We start from the raw sequence: 21,132 nt of genomic DNA on the forward strand, positions 1-21,132 counted from the left end.
ACAAAAAAAAATATGTGCAAATGGAAAAAGATAATCACTCTTTTAAAAATGGAACTGATCAAATGGAAAAGGAGATGTAAAAGCTAACAAACTAAAATAAATCCTTCAAAAATAGACTTGGGCAAGTAGAGGCTAATGACTGTATAACAGACACCAAGAATCAAACAAGCAAAATTTTTTAAAAAGCAAATGAAAAAATAGAAGAAAATATAAAATACCTCATTGGAAAAATAACTGACTTGGAAATTAGATCCAGGAAATAAAATGTAACAACTATCAGACCCCTGAAAGCCATGATTATAAAAAGAGCCTGGACAACATCTTTCAAGAAATCATCAAGAAAAACTGCCCGGATATCTTGGAACGAGAGCGTAAATTAGGCACTGAAATAATCCACCTATCACTTCCTGAAAAGGATCCTAAAATGAAAACACCAAGGAATGTTATAGCCAAATCCCTGAATTATCAGATGAGGGACAACATACTGCAGGTGGCCAGAAAAAAGCAATTCAAATATCCGGGAGCCAAAGTCAGGATTACACAGGGCTTGGCAGCGTCAATATTAAAGGAACAATGTGTCTGGAATATATTCTGGAGGACAGAGCACAGGAGCTTGGAATAGCACCAAGAATCAACTCCCCAGCAAGACTGAGCATACTCTTTCAGGGTAAAAAGTGGGCATTTAACAAAATGAAAAAAATCAGAGCTAAATAGAAAATTTGATCTTCAAAACATGAGACTCAAGATACCCATAAAAAGATAAACAAAAAAAGAAAAAAGAAAAAAATGTTATTCATTAAGGATACAACTGGTTACATCTCTACATGGAAGGATGATACTCATAACTCTTGAAAACTATTAAAAGGAATACACTCAACTTTTGAGAATAAGTTGATTTTGATGGGATGATTTTCAAAAATAATTAAGATATTAAAAAAGGTATTAGACTGGGATAGAAGGGGAAGGCAGAAGAAGGTGAATTACATCACATGAAGAGGCACAAAAGACCTATTACAGTAGAGGGAAAAAAAGAAGGGGGTGAGAATTACTTTCATCAGATTTGGCTAATTATCCTACCCTACAGGGTATTAGAAGGGAAGGGGGGGAGGGGAAGAGGGAAGCAGGGACTAAGAGAAGGGAGTGAGGAAAGGTAGAAAGAAAGGTAAAAGCAAAGGGGAGAGGCAGCTAGGTGGCGTAGTGGATAAAGCACCAGCCCTGGAGTCAGGAGGACCTGGGTTCAAATCCAGTCTCAGACACTTAATAATGACCTAGCTGTGTGGCCTTGGGCAAGCCACTTAACCCTGTTTGCCTTGCAAAAACCTTAAAAAAAAAAAGCAAAGGGGAAAGAAAAAGGAGAGCAGATTGAGGGAGGTGATGGACAAAGCAAAATACTGGTGAGGAGGGATAGAGTGAAAGGACAAAGAAAAATAAAATTAGAGGAAAGATAGGAGAGAGGGTAATTGAGAGTTAAAATGCTACAATATAGTTATTTACAAAAATATATTTGAAGCACAGAGATTCATACAGAGTAAAGGTTTAAAAAAAAGCATTTTTTTCAGATAAAATATAAAGAGATTACAGCAAGTTATCATTAGGATAATACATTATGATCAGGAAGGAATATAACTTTTTTATACCAGGAATGCAGGGTAGGTTCAACATTAGGAAAATTATCAGGATAATTGACCATATCAGTAACAAAACTAACAGAAATCATATAATTATCTCAATAGATGTTGAAAAAACATTTGTGAAAATAATGGCATCCATTCCTATTAAAAACACTAGAGGATCATAAAAATTTTTCCTTAAAATGATAAGCAGTATCTATATCTATCAGCAAGCATTATTACACAACGGGGAATTCAAAATAAGATAAATATCCCCATTATCACCACTATTATTCACATTGTATTAAAAATGTTAGTTTTAGCAATAAAAGAAAAAAAAAATTAAGGAATTAGAACAGGCAATGAGTAAACAAAACTCACTCTTTGCAGATTTATGATGGTATTACTTAAGAGAATTCTAGAAAACCAACTAAAACAAACTACTTGAAACTATTAATGACTTTAGCCAAGTTGCAGGATATAAACTAAACCCACATAAATCACCAGCATTTCTCTATACTGCCAACGAAACACAGCAGTAAGAGAGAATTTAAAAGTTATTGTAGGGGGCAGATAGGTGGTGCAGTAGGTAGAGCACCAGCTCTGGAGTCGGGAGGACCTGAGTTTAAATCCAGCTTCAGACATTTAAAAATTACCTAGCTCTGTGGCCTTGGGCAACCTCATTGCCTTGCAAAAACTAAAAAATAAAAAAATAAAAGTTATTGTAGACCACATAAAATATTTGGGAGTCCACCTGCCAAGACAAACCCACAAACTATATGGAAACAATTACAAAATACTTTGCATGTAAATAAAATCAGATCTAAAAACTGGGTAGGCTAAACTAATATAATAAAAATGACAATCCTATCTAAATTAGATTACTTTTCCAGTGCCCAAACCAAACTACCAAAAAAATTATTTTATGGAGCTAGAAAAAATAGTAACAAAATTCATCTGGAGGAATGAAATTTTGATGAAGAATATCAAGGGAATTAATTTTTTTTTAAATGCAAAGGTAGGGCAGCTAGGTGGCACAGTGGATAGAGCACCGGTCCTGGAGTCAGGTGGACCTGAGTTCAAATCCGGTCTTCAAGACACATAATAACTGCCTAATTGTGTGGCCTTGGGCAAGTCACTTAATCCCACTGCCTTGCAAAATTTTTTTTTTAAAAAAATGCAAAGGTGGTCTAGTTATACCAGCTCTAAAACTACACATTATAAAATGGCAGTCATCAAAACTGTCTGCTAGTGGCCAGAGTGACTCCCCCTTCTCACCTGTGGGCTTTCCCTCGCCACTTGTAGGGCTGGGCGGAGTCTGGATTTATTTCAATCGCCCTGTCACAATCTCTTATAGCAGCATTGGGCTTTTGCAGTTTTATATAGATACTAAAAAAAAGAGAGAAATACATCATAAAGCATTTTTTCAGATAAAATTTCAAGACATTTTCATAAACAATTTTACAAAAGCTTGACAATAGTTTTTGTGACAAGAGGAAGAAGAGTCCTGCTTGGGACCTCCTGCTCCTCACAATTTAATTATCCACAAACTAAAAAAGGAAAAGAGGGGTTAGCATGTCAGGACACCAACATGCACACATGGGCACATGCCCACACCTCTGACTTCACCTCCTGGGCTCTTACCTGGCTCTCTTAGCATATAAAATGGCCAAACGGGGATTCAGTTTGATGGCCTCTGTGAGTAACTGAATGGCGGACTTAAGGTCACCTAAGGTAAATAACCAAGAAAAAAAACACTTTAGTATTTTTGTAATATTCATTTACACAATATTTTCTGAACAACACTTAAAATAACATCTATCTCCTCATGCTCAGCAAAAGGCAGTGGTTAGTTAGATTGATGTACAAAATGGGCTATTAGAAAAGAAGCTTCAGGAACTTTGGAATTGCAAACGTCTGAGAAGGAAATGAACTGTTAAAACTGAAACTCTCATGGGGTCAACTCTTATTATGTTTCTCAGTATGTCCTCCCTAACCAAAAAGACTGTTGCAGACGACTAGTCGGATACCCCATATTAAGGCAATCTAGGAAAAGATCAGGATTAGTACAGTTACCTAGATCTGGACAAGGGCAGCACAAGAGGAATTAAGACTGAAAAGAGACCAGGGAGATTAGAAAAGCCCAAAACAAAGGATGCTTGCAAGTCCTTGATTAAGAAATATAATTACACCTTCCTAAAAAAACAAACTTTCCCAGTGTTTCTCCTTCTGGTGGTGCTAGGGAGTCATTCACACACCTAATTTCCAGAGGGTTCCCAAAGGTACTGAGAAGGAACAAGACCAGACCCTTTTCTTTGAGGGCACCTGCCTAAGTCTGGGGCAGACAGCTCCTGACTTTCCTGCTTACTCTAAGAGATCACTCTGGAGGGCCAGAGAAGTCCTCCACCACTCACCACTATTGAGGGCGTCAATGGCTGCCACTTTCTTTTCATTCGCCTGATCCATCATTTCATCTGTAATCTAGAGAAAGATTAAGAAGAGCATCAGTTATATCTGGTCTGGAGGGGTCCAAGGGTGTCATGTCTCTCCAGCAAGGATCACACTCCCTCTGCTCTTCCTTCTAGCTTAGTTTGATATACAGAAAAAGAACTTCAACCTCAATCTACCCCAACTTTTACTTTCTTTTGAGCCAGATCCACAGAACAATACCACTTGAAGTTTTTATGAGGGAGTAAATGGTAAAAGTCCTTCATAAAGGACTGAAGTGAGGGAATTAAATCAAATTTCTGCCCATGAAAAAGGTCAGGAACTTGGAGCATAAAAGACTTCTTCCCAATCATAGATCTTTTATGACAACAGAGAATAAATTACTGTATCATTTGTACAAGATTAGCTTCATGCTCAGTGTTTTATTTTCCCTATCAGGAAAAAAACAAAATGGGGTGGCTAGGTGGCACAGTGGATAGAGCACCGGCCCTGGAGTCAGGAGTACCTGGGTTCAAATCCGGCCTCAGACACTTGATAATCACCTAGCTGTGTGGCCTTGGGTAAGCCACTTAAACCCATTTGCCTTGCAAAAACCTTTAAAAAGAAAATAAAACCCCATACGGTTAGTATTCCAGTCTTTCTCCTTGTGACATTAAAAAAGAATAAAATTTATGAAAAGTAATTTTAGTAAATAACTTTTTCCTTTAAGACCTTTCTTGTTTTTTTGCAAGGCAAATGGGGTTAAGTGGCTTGCCCAAGGCCACACAGCTAGGTGATTATCAAGTGTCTGAGGCCGGATATGAACCCAGGTCCTCTTGACTCCAGGGCCGGTGCTCTATCCACTGTGCCACCTAGCTGCCCCTTTTAGGACCTTTCTTGACCTATTTCAAAATGCTTTGAATTAATGATAAATTTAATTCATCTTTGCTGTAAAATATTCTCTCCCTAGTATCTTTGGTTGGCTCATTATCCAGGATCCCCTCTATGAACAGGCATACCACCGTCACACCCCTTCCAAGACGTCATCTACTGCCTGCTAGAAATTCCAACTAACATTCCCAGAACACTTCAACCTCAGCATGTACAGAGTTCCATATGGTTTTCCTCTACACCCCTGCTTCACATACAGGTACAATACCTTGATTCATAACCACAGTATGATCCTCCACTCCTCATTCTCCTGCACCTTAACACAGTCAAACCTGGCTGGCAAAATCTTGCCCTATTTTCTACTTCCACAACACGGTGAATCGGACCCCTTCCCTCCACTCCCACAGTTGACTTCTTAGCTCAGGCAAAAGGGTGTCATCTCTCACCTAGACTACAACAATGTCCTCTAATTGGTTTTCCCTTTCTTTACTCTCTTCCTACTCTAGTCTACCCAACACACAGCTGGCAAAATGATTTCCTCTCAAGGAACTGATGTGACCATGTCACTCTGGAACTCCCAAAGCTCCTATCACCTCAAGAATAAAATGATATATTTCTCTGTTTGACAACTGAGCAAATTCTTCATCACAGGGCCTCTCTCCCCAGTCTAATTCTCCATCACTCCATCCTCTAGAGAGTCAGGTCCATTCTTCACATTCATTACTCTACTTCTGTCTCCACAACTCTGTATTGGGTATCACTAAAAACCCCAGGGGTCCAGGGGCACTTCCCACTCCCTCCACACCTTCTAGTCCAAGTCTCTGGCAACCCAAACCCTCCACACATACCTATCTTATTCTGTGGTTCCTTAGAGCCCAAGAGGCATCATCTCATCTTCGAGACTTGTAGTAATACATCATTAGCATCAGTGGACACTTAATGCTTATTCCAACTCTTTCAGAAATAGAAGAAAGAGGGGAAGTAGCACTATCACCAACAAATCATGTGTAGAATCTATGAACTCTTGAGCCTTGGGGGCTGCTCTGGCTCAAAGCACAAGAAAAGGATGGGCTTGTACTTACCGCGGCAGTCTCATCTCCCATTTCCTGCGGGGCATCTGTATCTGCTTCAATCACTCCTTCATTATCAATCTCTGCAGGTGACACAGAAAACCCAAGTCCTTCAGGGCTCCAGCGGAGCCCTGAATAAGCTCCCCACCATGGTGTGAACCACACGATCAGCCCTCCTTACCCACGTCACTTTCCTCGCTCTGTAGCTCTTCTACTTTGGGGGGTTCCTTTGGTTTCTTACTTTCAGTCTTTTCCTCCTGTTAGGATTAGCAAGGATTAGCAAAGTCAGACACCGCTCACCAACTTTCAAAGAATCTTCACAAATTAGAACTCACAGGTACTGGGAGGTGGGGAACATTTATACTGTGAAGAATCCTGGGGGCGGCTAGGTGGCATAGTGGATAAAGCACCAGCCCTGGAGTCAGGAGTACCTGGGTTCAAATCCGGTCTCAGACACTTAGTAATTACCTAGCTGTGTGGCCTTGGGCAAGCCACTTAACCCCGTTTGCCTTGCAAAAAAAAAAAAAAGAATCCTGGTTGCTGGTTGTCCATGTCAAAGAATAAGAAGTATTAAGAAGTCACCAAAGCAGAAAATTAGCTGAATCCTATCTTAGAAGATCATCCTTGCTCAACACAATGCCTGATATGCAGCCAGAATTTTTCAAACCAGATTTTTATCCCTCATATTAAGAAATGTATATTACTTTTAAATAGCTACAATGTGCTAGCTACATTAGGAATTTAAGAGGAAGAGATAAGCAGAAGCAGAAGAACCTCAAAGGGTGGAGTAAAATGGAGATCCAGTCCACAATTCCGCTAAAGCAAGCTAGAAAATGCACCAGACTGTATGCTAATGGAGAAATCTGGAGAGTCCCTATAAGTCCTTTGTCTGGTCCAGGTTGGTGATAGGAGAAAAATGGAAAGGCTTGAAGACATAGGGGTCAGTAATCAGGCAAAGTGCCAGGAAGAGGCTATGTATCCATACAAAAGGGGGTGCCAGATCCAGACTCAGGCTCCCTCATTTCAGGCCACTGCACTAGGGTCAGGTGTCACAGGCATCTCTGCTGCCCACTACTCAGTTCCAGGTAGAATGAGAAGAACAGTGGCACTGATGGGGAAGGAGGCCCCTGGGTAGTTCACTGAGCAAGGAGGCAGATCAGAAGCTGCCGCCGCCACCACCACCAGCAGCAGCATCTATGTGGCTTAACACCAAGCTCAGAGCAGGGTCTTGCTTTCACTTCTAGCCCAGGCTGTGTGGAATAACCAGGGTGAGAATTCCAAATTGAAGGAGCTCACCATTCTGATGCTCTGAAGCCCCAGCATTTCCCCACTGGCTAATAGGGACCCAGTTCAGCAATATCTACACTGCAGAGCAATCTACCTCTGCCCTCGATCAGACTACTCTGGGAGTTGATAGCCTAAGCTGTTCCAGATTCCCAGAAACAACAGGACATTCAATACCTCAAGACAGCAGCAGTCCACAACTTCTAGAAGTATGCAAAGCCCAGTCCTGACATCTAGGCTCCTTCTGTTAGGAAGGAGGACAGACAACAAATAGACTTCCACCCTCTCTCAGGAGCTTTTTTAAAATAACTACAAGGACACTCAAGACACAAGCCCAGAAAGAGATGGACACTACACCATCTATAGGCAAAGCCTTGGAAAAAAATATAATCTGGTTGCACTCTGAACCAGAATTCTGAGAAGAGATAAAGGAGTAGTTAAAAAAAAAAACAACTACCAATGTTTTTATAACTGGAATTTGAGCTCTTGAAGAATAAAGAAAACTAGTCAAACCTCTAAGAACAAAAGACAATGTTAAAAAAAAAAATTGGGCAGCTAGGTGGTGCAGTGGATAGAGCAAGGGCCCTGGAGTCAGGAGTACCTGGGTTCAAATCCGGCCTCAGACAATAATTACCTAGCCGTGTGGCCTTGGGAAAGCCACTTAACCCCATTTCCTTGCAAAAACCTAAAAAAAAAAAAAGAATCTATCAAGTCACTTCCTCAAGGAAACCTCAAAATGAAGAACATCATTGCTAAAATCCAGGGCTTCCAAGTAAAAGATAAATTAATGCAAGAAGCCAGAAGGAAAGAAATTCAAGTGTGGAGGTCCACAGCCAAAATTAAACATTATTTAGCAGTCACCACTAAAAATGAGAAGAGAACTTGTAATGGAACATTCTAAAAGAAAAAGGGTCTAGCTCACCCAGCAAAACCGAGTATAATGTCACAGAGGAAAAGCTGGACCTTCTAATAAAACAGAACTTCCAAGTATTTCTTATGCAAGGAATAGAATTGAAGAGAAACATAAAAAGGCAAACACCAATGAACTTAGAACTTTAAAAGATAAAGGCCCAAACATGGCTAGAGGGTACATGGCTCCTTGAGAACCCTATCTTCAATAAGAGTCAGAGAGGGAGACCAATGAGTGATGATCTAAGGGTGGTTGCTATGTCTTGGTGATATGTTAAGAAGAGAAAGGGAAGGGAAGAGGAATACAGTCTCCGGGACAGGGAGGTTAGGAGGGAAGGATGATTAAATGACAAATGAGGGGAAGGGAGGAAAGCCTGACACTTGAACCTGTCATCTACACTGGTCAAAAGGAAGAAAGAATTACACACACACACACACACACACACACCAGGGATAAAGGAAAAGGGAATAAGGGGATGGAAAGGACTGGTGGTGATTCTTGCAAAACAAACTCTAAGGATGTACAAAAATATTTATGGCTCTTTTTTGAGGGTGCACTCAAATTAGAGAATAGATAAACAAGTCATGGTTTCTAATAATGGAATAATACCTACTGTGCTGAACTCTCATCAGCATAGTGACCAATCAGAGGATTAACAATGACATATCCTACCCATCCCCTGAAGGCTTGAGAATGTGACTGGAAGTGGCCAAAGTTTAAGTTTATTTTGACTGATGATTCCTGTGTGCATTAAGTTTTGTACTTCTTGTGTTTTCAATTTGGGGTGGGTGGGGGAGAAGAGAGCAGATCTAAGCTGAATAAAACAATTTAAAAAAATGAATATAAATCAACAAAGTTACACTCCTAATGATCACAATCAGAATTAATCTCTACTTACCTTGATTTTTTCTTCCGATTTCACTTTCTGTGGAACAGGTGGAATTTTACCACCCATACTGGAGAAAGAAAAAAAAGTTGAAGTTTTAACACAGTTGCATTAGGCTATCATAACTGACAACAAACAGCTAAAGGAAAGAACTGGATGTCTAGGGAGAATTCACAGCTAGATGGGCCAACTCAGCAAGTCACATGGTGAATTTAAAAACTTGCTTAAAAAGCAAGCCCTGCAAAAAAAGATATAATTATCATTTTCTATTCTACCTTGCATGTGTAGTATCCATTTTAGATGGCATTTTGTTAATATTAAAGACCACTGAAAATAATGAGGGCAACCCCAAAGCTATACATATCATTGGGCAGATTACCCTGGCAGAAATATACAGTAAAATCTAAACACATTCAGGCTTTTCTGAATTACCTCACAGTGAAGCCAAAAGCTACCACCATATTCCTTGACACTTTTGGGCCTTATTGCTGACTTAGCTAAAAAAGGCAGATAACACTTGGCAGGGAGACCATGTAGCTCAACTCAAACACCCTGCCCAGCTAGTGAGTGTCAAAAGGAGTCTTCCTGACTCTAGGCCCAGCCCTTTCTGTACTCTGGCACCACCTAGCGGCCCCAGGTCACTTCTAGAAGGTTCTGGGGTTGTCTTTCCCCCTCTGCATCCCTTGAGACCTCTTGCAGGATTTGGAAAGATTAACCATTTCACTCCTTCATCCTCTTTCTTTCTGCATAACCACATTCACAACTCTTCCCATTGCTCTAATAACAAATGGAACATACTAGAAAGAATACTGAATTGGGAATCCACAGCCTCTCTCAGGGTAGAGTTAGGAGAAATTGTTACGCAAAAAGAGGGGAGTCCAGTCATCTCTGATCTTGGCCAACCCCTTTAAAATTTACAGTTGATCCAACTGAGCCTGGGAGGTTAAGTATCAAATCCCAATTCTGAACCCAGATTCAAGTGGTTAGGCCCTCCCTGGGCTGCTGAGTCTTCTACTTCATAAAACTGAAAGAAACTGATGCCATTATCTTTACCTTTTATGATTTTTTTGAGGTTCAAGGAAAATAAAATGCTTTGTACACCTTAAGCATTACAGATAAGCATCTGAGCGATCATGACCCAAAGGGAACCTTGCGTGATGAAAATGTATGCCAAACCAGCCAAACCTTCGGTAAATCCTCTGACATCACTTGCCTCCATGAAGCCCTCTCTGGTTTGTACTCAACCCAGCCACCAGCAGATTTCACTCTCTTAGACTTTCTGGATAGTTCCTGGACCAGGGCATCTAATTATCTGTTTCTTTCATATGAAACTAAGTCTTTGGAGGTTAGAGGTGGTCTTCTGGAAATACGTGAGTCACCTCCAAAAATGCCCCACCTTCTCAAACCCTCCCAAAAGAGGAGGTGCAGGCCTGAATGCACTTGGTTATCCTGAGCACCTTTCACACCAGGTCATGAACACAATGGGTGTGTCCTAAATGCTTGTGAACTTGACAAAAAGACAGGTGGAGGAAAGAGGTGAGCCAGGTGCCCCCCAGAGATTCCATCGAAAGGACCCCATCAACCAGTTCCAGGACCTCCTCCCGGTCCTGGCTCAGTAAACTGTTCAAAGTTAACACCATGGATAAGAGATGTAGAGACATACAAGGCAAGTGGAATGGTCAGCGATGATGGTGAGAGTCTAGGAGCTTGAACCACAGCACTGTTTCCTTTAGTACCTACTACTTCCAAAACAATCCCCACACAGTCATCACCAAAAAAGAAAAATTTTTGTAAAGAACCCACTTTCCTCATCAGCACCGGTAATAATCTGAAGGGCATAGAACTCTCCAAATGATAGCACTTTCCACCCTCTTCCAACTACCTGTCTTGCGAAGCACTTCCCCTATAGAAAAAAGGCTGACCAATCCCACCAATCCCAGCTCACATAATAAGCCAACCAGCCTTGATGAAGCATCAGGGCACCCTGGGAAAGACCAGAGGCAGCAGGGATCAAGCTTACCACCGTCCCTGACCATCATTCACCCTCAGACCCTAAGATCTATAATAGCTCAGGAGGTTGAGCCCAAGAGCCTTGGGAACACAGACACCAAGCCAGGAGCCTCTACCTTCCTGGAAAGCCTCCCCCAAGGAGATGAAGCCTGAAGTTTCAGAAGACTCAGAAAGAAAAGTTCTTGTCATCGAAGACCTTGGCTTTGGCCAATTGTCCAACAGCAGAAAAGAAGGATTTCATCTTGGGTAATGACGTTCATTTTAGACTAGGCCTGACCTCTAAAGACTAAGGGACTTGCCCAGCTGACTGGCAGCTAAAATCTTCCCTGGGTATCATCTCTCCTAGAAGAATGCAAGCTTCCTGAGGGCAGGGGTTACTGCAGATCTATCTGTAGCTACAGATTTATGTAGCTATATCCCCAGCCACTAAGCAAGTACTTCCTATCTTTCATTCTGCATGATTTTTAAAGGGCAGACCAATCCATACACTAACCAACCCCAATTTCAGAAGGCTAACAATGAAAACTAGAGGTTCCCTACAACATCTTGAACTGGAGATGAACTCAAAAATGCCAACTGCAACCTCTACATATTTTTATAAAAGGCCAATGTGACAATTTGTTTTGCTTGATAAAGCATGTTAAAAGGGTCTTTTTTTTTGTATTTGTAGAAGGAAGAGAGTAAATGTGGATGGAAAATAAATGCTTGTTAACTGGAAAAAAATAGTTTGGTAGCTTGGGGGGAGAACAAGAGGGATTTTGAGGTACAGAGTAGAGGAAAAGAGGAATGGCTCTGACACTAGAAGGGCAACCCCAGTCTTAACTGTTCTGTACCTCAGTTTTCTCATCAGCAAAAGAGTGATGTCTCCTACCTCAAGATTGTTCTAAGAATTAAATGAGCTCTCCTTAATAAAGCATTAAACAAACCATAAATGCTATCTAAATGGTATTAGTAATATTATTGTCTCATATTTCCCAGAGTAGTAAAAGGGCAAGATTATCTGATGTATAGGATGGAGTGCTAAGGAGAAGGGAGTTGGGTGGGTGGGTGGGGGGTATCTAGAACAGTAGTGTTGCTGGGAAAGCAGCTGAAGTGACCAGGTAGAAAGGAGAAGTTCAGAACAAAGTGATCCAGGGCAGATAGCACAGGAGCTTCCAGATAACGGAGGTCTCCTGGCCCTAGCTGAGCACCTTCCTTGCCAGGCTGCCTCCCACCTCCCTGGGTTTTCTCTCCCCCACCCCTGCCAAGGGATCCCTCCTCCTTCAGTCTGCCTTTCTTTCTGCTAGGAAGTGTAAAACCAGCGCCTACCACGGCACTTGGTGCACTGGGAATCTCTCTTGACTGAAGAAAGTCTGCAAAAGTAGAGGAGGATTCTGGGCGTTACAGTATTGGAGGCTGCTCTCCACAAGGAAGGGCGCCTCCTGGAGGAGGAGGCTAACAGGAGCATTTTATGTTGTCAATTCTTATTAGGCAGAGAAAGCAGTGAGGCCCCAGGACCCAGCTGCCGCAATTGCTTCTCACCTAGCCAATGGACGAGAAAATGAGGCTGGGGAATTAGCCTAGTCCCTCCCACTCCAAATCAATGCGTGTGCTTATCATGGCATCACCTCCCTGATGTCAGGGTCCTCTTTGGACAAACATCATCATCATCATTAACCAGGTCACTTCTCTACTCAAGGATGCATATCAGTTCTTCCAGAGGCAACAATGGTGTAACGAAAGGAGGGGAAGGAGGCAAACCAAGGAGGCACAAGGAGCTGCTTGCTTGACTCAAGAGAAGTTTCTTTCTCTCCCAAGGCCCTCAACAATTCTCTTAAGCTGCAGAGAAGGTGTTCCCATGTGTAAAGAGGAAACATGCTCATTTGGGGGGGTTCCCTTTCTCAATGAAATCAAAGATCCAATCCCTATCTTCATGAAATAAAAATTATCCAGTATAGAAAAGGCTTTTTTAAAAAACTGAGTTGACTCCCTTGAAATAACTAAGGCCCCTTCCCCAAGGCTCACTGCCTCCAGCCTAGGGACTCCTGACAAACTTTTATTAGCATCATGCATGTACTTTCCCTAATTGTTGCATCACAGCAATCCTTATTCACCAGCCTAGTCTGACAGTATGTCAATGACCACTAACCACTGGTCTAAGTCTCAGGATCTTTGCCCCTCCCCTCTGTTCTTCCCACCTCTCCCAGTCCTGCTGCCAAGGCACCCCCATTCTTCTGGGCTCTTCTGCTGAACATAAGCAATCCAATAACAAATCTGGTTCTTCTCTTCCACACACACAGTCCCCCACCCTAAACTTCTTTTCATGGCAGAATTGTGGCAATGGCTGGCTGGCCTGCCTGCCTCCACAGCATCCAAGAGCTCAAATATGACCACATCTGTTCCAACAGACATGTGGCTCTCTATGACTTAGGACAGAATACAAAATATCCTCTTGCTGCCACCTAACACTCTTCTCAACAGAACTGGCAGCCTTTCAAGGCCTCTTCCAGGCTTCCTCTTCACCCCCTCTACAATGCAGCTCTTTCAGTCATCTTCCAACTCCTTGCCTTTTCAGTGCCTGAGCCTCCTGCCTGGAATGTCCTCCCTCTTGGCTTCCTGTAACTCAGCTCAAAGTCCACCTTATTTAAGAAGCTTTTCCTGTCTCCATATCCAGGTGTTTTCCCTCAAGCCAACTCTCAAATGTACACAACCTTATTTCCATGGAACCTTCATTTCTTGAGGAGGAGCTTGGGTTTTTTGCCTTTTTTATCCTCAACCCAAGGCCAACCTAGTCAATCCATAAAAAAAAAAGTTTACTGATGCCTAGAAATTAAACCACAATCAGCTTGGAGAGACAACAAAAGGAGTTGGAAGAGCAGGTCTGATTGTACACTCAAAAATATCAGAATACTTCAGGAGACATTTGTGCATCCGCACAGTGCATGCTTACAAAAAGTGTCTGAAATGGTTGCCATGACAATGCAGTTTATGGGTCAACCTCAGTTTCTGAAGATGAAGAGGTAGAGCAAACCCAATCTTTCAGGACTTTTAATGCATAGAGGTGAGAAAAGGAAAGGGTCCCAAGATTGTCTAGGAGAGTCAAAGCTGTATAGTCTGCAAAGTGTGTGCAAAACAAGCTACGTACTTCCTTATCTTCAAAACTTAGCTCAAAAGAAGAATTGTGCCCAGCACACACATCCCCCAAAACAAAACACATTTTAATAAGAGGCAATAAAACAATTAAGCAAGGGAGTTATTCCTGATCTCACTGGAAAGAACTAAACTCAGACTCTATACAAATTAGTTAGGAGAAAAAAAATTGGGCATATATAAGAAGAAATATTTCAACAAATTACTGAAAACCAAATGCAGTCAATGGACAAACAAAAATGACAGCAAAACATACTTCTTCCAGAAATTAAATTAATGCAAATGAACTGGTACAACTAGATCAGAAGAAATCAGAAAGTCCTCTACCTAGCAATAACATGACATGTCAAAAGAGAAGGCTATGCAGCTCTGTTTGTGGTGGCAAAGAATTGGAAATTGAGTGAATGTCCATCAAGTGGGGAATAGCTTAGCAAACTGTGGTATATGTATGTCATGGAACACTATTGTTCTACTGGAAACCAGGAGCGATTGGGAATTCGGGGAAGCCTGGAGGGATTTGCATGAACTGATGCTGAGTGAGATGAGTAGAACCAGAAAAACACTGTACACCCTAACAGCAACATGGGGGTGATGATCCACCTTGAAGGACTCGCTCATTTCATCAGTGCAACAATCAGGTATAATTTTAGATTGTCCCCTTGATGGGAGAATACCATCTGTATCCAAAGAAAGAATTGTGGAGTTAACAAAGACCAAAGATATGATTTTTCTCAACACATTTAATTGTGACCAATGTATAGCACAGAAACAATGTAAAGACTAACAGACTAGACTGCCTTCTGTAGCGAGTGGGGGAGGGAAGCGAGATTAGGGTGAAAATTGTAAAATTCAATAAAAATTTAAAAAAAAATTTTTGTTACTTTTTTTTGCAAGGCAAATGGGGTTAAGTGCCTTGCCCAAGGCCACACAGCTAGGTCATTATTAAGTGTCTGAGGCCGGATTTGAACCCAGGTCCTCCTGAACTCCAGGGCCGGCGCTCTATCCACTGTGCCATCTAGCCGTCCCCTAAAATATTTTTTAAAAGAGAAGACTATTGGGCAATGCTAGAATGTAATATAAACTTGTCTACAAAATCTTACAAAGAATGGATTATGAGCTCAAAGGAATTACACTTGGGGCGGCTGGGTGGCACAATGGATAAAGCACCAGCCCTGGAGCCAGGAGGACCTGGGTTCAAATTTGGCCTCAGACACTTAATAATGATCCAGCTGTGTGGCCTTGGGCAAGCCACTTAACCCCATTTGCTTGCAAAAAAAAAAAAAAAGGAGTTACCCTTGTTTGTCCACACAAAGATCAAATGGGTGAAGAAAGTCTATTGCTCAGAGTTCACCATGCCTCTCACCCCACAGAAATTGTTCCAGGGACTCTAGATCTAGGACAGATACTAGTGATGGATAATGAATGAGCTGAGTAAAGTAAAAAGGAAGAGTGGCCTGGTTTAATTCCAGTAAATTGTGAAGTCCTTTTATAGTTATTCCAGAAATTTCCCATAACAGCAAAAGATCATCTCTAAAAATCATTAGAACAGTGTTCCTACATGAAAAGTGGGATAGCTGGACCACCACCACCTCTAAAGAAGTGAAATAAACATGCCACGCAAGAGAGCAACAGAAAAGTTGTCAGTGGGTGTGAGCAGGCTACCATCTAGCCGAATAGGAACTCCATAGAATGCCAAGAGAAATCCAGGAAGTTTCTGGAACCCTGTGTGAGCTTCCTGTCTAATTTCTAGAAGGATATGGTCAAGAGTTAGGTGGGTTGCAATTTGGATCAAGGTACAACATGGAAACAAAGTAAAGACTGACAGAGTGTTTTCCCTGGAGTGGGGGTGGGAAGTAAGATTGGGGGGAAAATTGTAAAACTCAAATATCTTTAATAAAAATAAATTAAAAAAAAGAGTGATGTGGGTTGGACAGGGATGGATGAACTGTCACCTGCATCTCTGAAGAGAATTCCATAAGTGAAGGGATTACAAATCCATTAAAGTATTTGAATAACCAGAAAAAAATCTTAACATTTTAAACTCTAAAAATTTCAGCATTCAGGTTGGTTCATGTTTACTGAACAACAAGTGGCAGTCTGCTTCTTGTTCCTTACTACATGGGGAATTTGTAAAATGCAGCATTTCCGAAGAATGAAAATGGAAACATCTTTCTTTGAAGGTTAAGGGAACAACATGCTTAGAATCTCAGATGAGCTGGGTAAAAGACAAAAGTCTCCTTATGAAAATAACACAGTATAATTTTAGCATAAAAAAATCTGTAGATTGGGGGTGGCATTCAAAGTGATAGTCATGTTTTTAAAAACATCAATAAAAATGTGATTTAAAATTTTCTACTCTAAAAATACTCTAGTTTATGCTGAGAGCCAAATGTTGGAGTAGATGCTTTACTTACACCCTACATCCTACATCCTTTCAGTAACTTCCTTTTGTTGCTCTTCTAGTCCTGGGTTCATCTTTCTCTTTAAAAAGATCAAGTCTTGCCTTGCCACCACCAGGTCGACAGTCCCTGGGCCTTTCTTTACAGGCAGAATCAGACAATCTATCAAATGGATTAAAAGACTCTCACTGAGCCTTTTAGGAAATACATTTTAGACGCAAGGAATAAAAAGCCAGAAAAAGAAGTCAGAGAACTAAGATGCAAGTGGGCAATGCATAGGAACCAAGTTTTGCTGTCAACTATCAACAGTCACAAAAAAAATACTCAATGGTTATTAAGAGAAAACCCAGCTGTGAGAAGCCTGAGAAATTCTCCCACACCTTCCCTACCCAAGTTGATCTAGGGAGATCTCACAAAGTTCTCTGAAGAGAGATGACAATGAAAACCACTGGAGCCAACGAGATCACCAAAGCTCAAACTAGGGACAGAACTGTGCCTAGTTTGGAGGAGAGCAAAAGACAGGAAAACCAATAGCGATTTACAATAACAAAAGGAAACACAACAACTCAAAGGTAACCATGCTCAACTGAGCTTGACCACTCCCCAGTCTTGGTCCTATGAAACATTATTTCTCATCGTCAAAGAGTTTAACATTATAGCAAGTGCTATAATTTTATAAGTGCAAGTAGGCCTGCAGAAGAACCTTGTCATCTGAGAATAGGGGTTCCTGGAGAGAAGGGAGATGGTGGCATGGGACTTACATTGTTTCGGTGTTGCTTAACTATTGGTTTTGTTGGTGGTAGTGTTACAAGAAAGGGTTCAAAGGTTATTGGATGACATCAGAAAACTATGGGGTTAAAAAAAAAGGTTGCAAACCCAAGGGTTCTGAAAACAAATAACCAATAGCTAACATGTTCAAGCATCCTAAACATAAAATGAAAACCACATGAGTCTCTAGAATGGGAGAGATGTAGTGGACCTTACAGATTATGTAAAGCAAGTCATTCATTTTGCTGAAGAAAAAAAAAAAGACTACAAAGTCAACGTTTTGGCTCAAGGCCAGAAATTTGGCTCTAAAGTGACAAGCAGGGTTTTCTGATTCTCTGGTATCCTGGATTCTTTAGTCTATACAATTCAAACAAATTTGCTAAACACAATATTAAGACACTGGAGACAAAAACAATTGTTCCTGCATTCAATGAATTCAGTTTTACTAAATATAAAATTATAGACAGAAGAAACACAAAAGGAGAAAGGTGTCCCATAAGTGGAGTCTTGATGGGAAGCCAGTACACCTTAGGCTGAGGAGTGTTACCTGGCCAAAGGTACAGAAATGGAAAATGTGAGGTCAGTAACAGGCAATAATAGCCAGCACATGTTTGGACAGTAATACAAAATCCCTCTGGAAAGGGAGTTTTAGAGTTAGACTGTCAAAGACCTTGGCTGCCAAATGGAGAAATTTCTGTTTTTTTCCTACAAGGGATCATTCCGTTCATGTGCTCCAATAGGCTACAGGTTTCTAACAACTTTCAGGTCTCAAATCAATGGCCATCATCACCTTCAGGGCCGCTCAGGCTTGCAGAGAGCAGCCAATAAGGTGCTGGCTCTTCCTCACATCCCCTAAGGATGCACATCTCTAGGCACGGGAAGTGAGCTTGGGGACTCCAGCCCACCCCGCCTCCGTTTCCCCAATTGTTGACTCTCAATCTCTGCCATTGCAAAATGGGTCTAACAGCATCGACGCGCGGGGGCTGTTACGAGGGCCCGATGAGGGGTCCGCAGAGACCAGGCCTTCTCGAGGATCTCCAGGGCGGCCTGGATGTTCGCGCCTGCCACCTCAACAGCTCCGCCGGACCCCGGAGAGGAGAGCGTGGGGCGGAGGCCGCCCCGGCCCCCCACGGAGTGCGGCCCTGCTACACTGTTGCCGCGCCCAGGCCGGGCCCCACTGGGTCAGGCCCAGGCCGGGCCGGGCAGGTCGCGGACTAGAGCGATGACCCCAAAGATGACCTTGGGCGGCCCCTCCACCCTCCGGGCTCCCGCGGGGTCCAGGCCGGACCGCCCCGCCCCCCCTGCGGACCGACCCCCACGGGGGGGGGAGAAGCGGCCCCGGGGTCCCTCCGGGCCCCGCCCCTCCCCCCTCCCCCGCGCGCCCCGCCCCTCCCCCCCGCAGCCGGCCCCTCCGGGCCCCCCACGCCCCAAAGGCCCCCGCGGGCCCGGCTCTCACCTCTCCACCCAGTCCCGGAGGAAGCGCAGCTCCTCCGTGTGCAGGAGGCCCGGGTCCTGCTGGCAGAGCCTGATGAAGGCCTGGAGCTCGCTGAGCTTGCGGCTGTCCATGGCGGGCGGGGCCGGGGCCGGGGCCGGGGCCGGGGCGGCGGGCTCGGCGGCGGCGGCGGCGGCGGGGGCGGCGGGCGGCTTCTCGCGCGGGCGCGCGCCGGAGCCCACGGAGGAGGCGGACACGACGGGGGCCAGCGGCCGGCGCGCGCGCGACGTGGGCACCGACAGGCTGCGGGCGGGCGGGTGGCTCCGCCCCTCGCTGCGGCGCGTGGGGTCCTGGGGGCCTGGCGGCGGCTCCTCCCCCGCGCCCCGCCCCGCCGCCCCTGCGCACGAACCTTCTAGAAGCCCCCCGGGCGAGCTGGCCGCCTGCCCCAACGCGCAGCCGTGCTTGACGCAGACGCCTCCGCTTCCACCCATGCTCCTGCCGACGCCCGGGACTGGTGGACCGCGGTGGGCGGGCGGCGGGCGGCGCGGGGCTGGGCCGGGACTCAGGCGCTCTGGGCAGGCAGCCCCGGAGTGCGGCGGGCGGGGCCGCGCCCCGGGACGCCACGGGGCCGGCCGCCTGTGACGTCATCGCCGCGCGCCGCCGGCCGAAAGCCCCGGCCGGCGCAGCGCGCCTGCGCGGCCGGAAGCGCCTGGGTCTCCTGGCGACGCGGCGGGCCGCGGGCTGCCGGCTCCCGCGCTCCGCCTTTGTCCCGCACGCCGGAGGGGGTGGGGGAAGGGCGCGCCGCCGGCGATGCCCCGGCTGCTCCGGGCCCTCGGGCCCGCCTCCCGCAGCGCCCGCCGCCTCGCAGGTCAGAGCCGCGGCCTCCCGGGCCGCCGCCGCCGCCGGCTGGGGGGGAGGGGAGCCCCGCGGGGCCGGGGAGCCGGAGGCGCTGGGCCAGGCCCCCCGGGAGGCAGCGGCGGGGGCGACGAGGGGCCCAGGCGGGCGGTCCCCGGAGCCGTGGCCCCGGGTTCGGGAGCTGTCCTGGGCCCCAGACGGGGGAGAGCCGCCCAGCTTGTAGAGGACGACCCCAAGAGCCTGGGCAGGCCCAGCGCCCCTGCAGAGGATGCCCGTCTACGTGCCCACTGTTCCAGGCCTCCCCCAAGCCGGTTCAGCCATTCAACCAACACTAAGCATCCAGCGTGTGCTGAAAGTTGGGAATGCAGAGACAGAGACGCGACCCCTGCCCCGGGCTGGGCCAGGTGTACACACCTGCGAGCAGCTGGGGGAGGAACGAGCTCTCTTGGTAGTGTGGGGGAAAGGGAGGAATTGAGGATAAAGCATCAGAATGCCCCGTCAGCGGGCGCCCCCTGCCAGACCTTGCTCATCTTTGTGTAATTTGCCCACCGCCACAGAAAGGCACATAGCTGACTTCTCTTGGGAGACCCTCTCTAAGGTCCTTCTGAGCTTAAACTATATGTCCTCGCCAAACTGGGCCCCACCTTCAGTTGACCTCAGTTAGATGACCTTTCCTGGGGGGATTGGGGGAAGCCAGACTATAAGTGTTGTCAGTATTGTGTTTATCACGGGTTTGACGGATTGGCAACAAAAATTCCAAGACATAAAGAATTATAAAGAACATTCCTTAGATTCCCAAGGTCTCAGCTTACTGTAAATGACAGTCTTCTGACTCCTAGCCTCAAATTACTCAAACTTAAACCATGCGGTGCTCAGTGTCTTTTGGTTACCCTCTTCCCTTCCATCAGCTTGTCTAGGGCATCACCATCCTAATACCTGGCTTCTAAGCATTCGAGCTATTGGCATTGTTAGTGATCTCTTCATGCTAAAAGGAAATAAGAAATTCTTAGTCTAAGAGTAGGGGGGGAAACTTAATGAACAATTATTCCTTTTGAGTAAAATACTCTTGACTACTTGGAGCAACTATGGATAGAGTGTAAGATTAAGAGGAAGGATTGCTTTGTTCTTTTTTCACATCCCAAGGCCTGGTACATTTTAGATGATTAATGCTTATAGTCTTGAGACCTATTTATTTTCCTTCCTCATCTCTATTTTTAACTTAGGATGCACACCCTGTTTACAGAGGAGGTTCTCCCTCCAGGCCGTTCCAGAGAGGAAGATTCCCAGTCGGTATCTAGGCCAACCCAGTCCCTTTACACACCCACACCTTCTCAGACCAGGTAAGGACTCCTCTTCAAAGGGGTATTTAGTTTAGAACCCTAATAGAGTAAAACTTCATGAATTTATACTCCTTGGTGGGGAGGGAGGTAAGTTTTGTGAAAAGGATAAATTATTTCAGAC

General features: G+C 44.6%; 2 protein-coding genes across 3 annotated transcripts in view; one reads left to right on the top strand and one right to left on the bottom strand.

The window, feature by feature from the left end:
• Positions 1-19,420, bottom strand: part of ST13 (ST13 Hsp70 interacting protein) — a 29,576-nt gene extending 10,156 nt beyond the window's left edge. The window contains exons 1-7 of one of the 2 annotated variants that reach the window (XM_074227003.1): positions 18,841-19,420; positions 9,091-9,148; positions 6,180-6,255; positions 6,011-6,081; positions 4,025-4,091; positions 3,255-3,339; positions 2,889-2,999 (exon numbers count right to left, since the gene is read on the bottom strand). In XM_074227003.1, the coding sequence (XP_074083104.1) occupies positions 2,889-2,999; positions 3,255-3,339; positions 4,025-4,091; positions 6,011-6,081; positions 6,180-6,255; positions 9,091-9,148; positions 18,841-19,307 (935 nt within the window). In that variant the 5' untranslated portion in view covers positions 19,308-19,420. The remainder of the gene's footprint in view (positions 1-2,888; positions 3,000-3,254; positions 3,340-4,024; positions 4,092-6,010; positions 6,082-6,179; positions 6,256-9,090; positions 9,149-18,840) is intronic. The other variant, XM_074227004.1, reaches the window with a different exon arrangement.
• Positions 19,421-19,507: 87 nt separating this feature from the next.
• Positions 19,508-21,132, top strand: part of XPNPEP3 (X-prolyl aminopeptidase 3) — a 29,717-nt gene continuing 28,092 nt past the window's right edge. The window contains exons 1-2 of the mRNA XM_074227007.1: positions 19,508-19,684; positions 20,895-21,011. Coding sequence (XP_074083108.1) covers positions 19,627-19,684; positions 20,895-21,011 — 175 coding nt within the window. The 5' untranslated portion in view covers positions 19,508-19,626. The remainder of the gene's footprint in view (positions 19,685-20,894; positions 21,012-21,132) is intronic.

The sequence above is a fragment of the Macrotis lagotis genome, chromosome 2 (assembly GCF_037893015.1).
Source record: "Macrotis lagotis isolate mMagLag1 chromosome 2, bilby.v1.9.chrom.fasta, whole genome shotgun sequence".
NCBI classification, from domain to species: domain Eukaryota; kingdom Metazoa; phylum Chordata; class Mammalia; order Peramelemorphia; family Peramelidae; genus Macrotis; species Macrotis lagotis.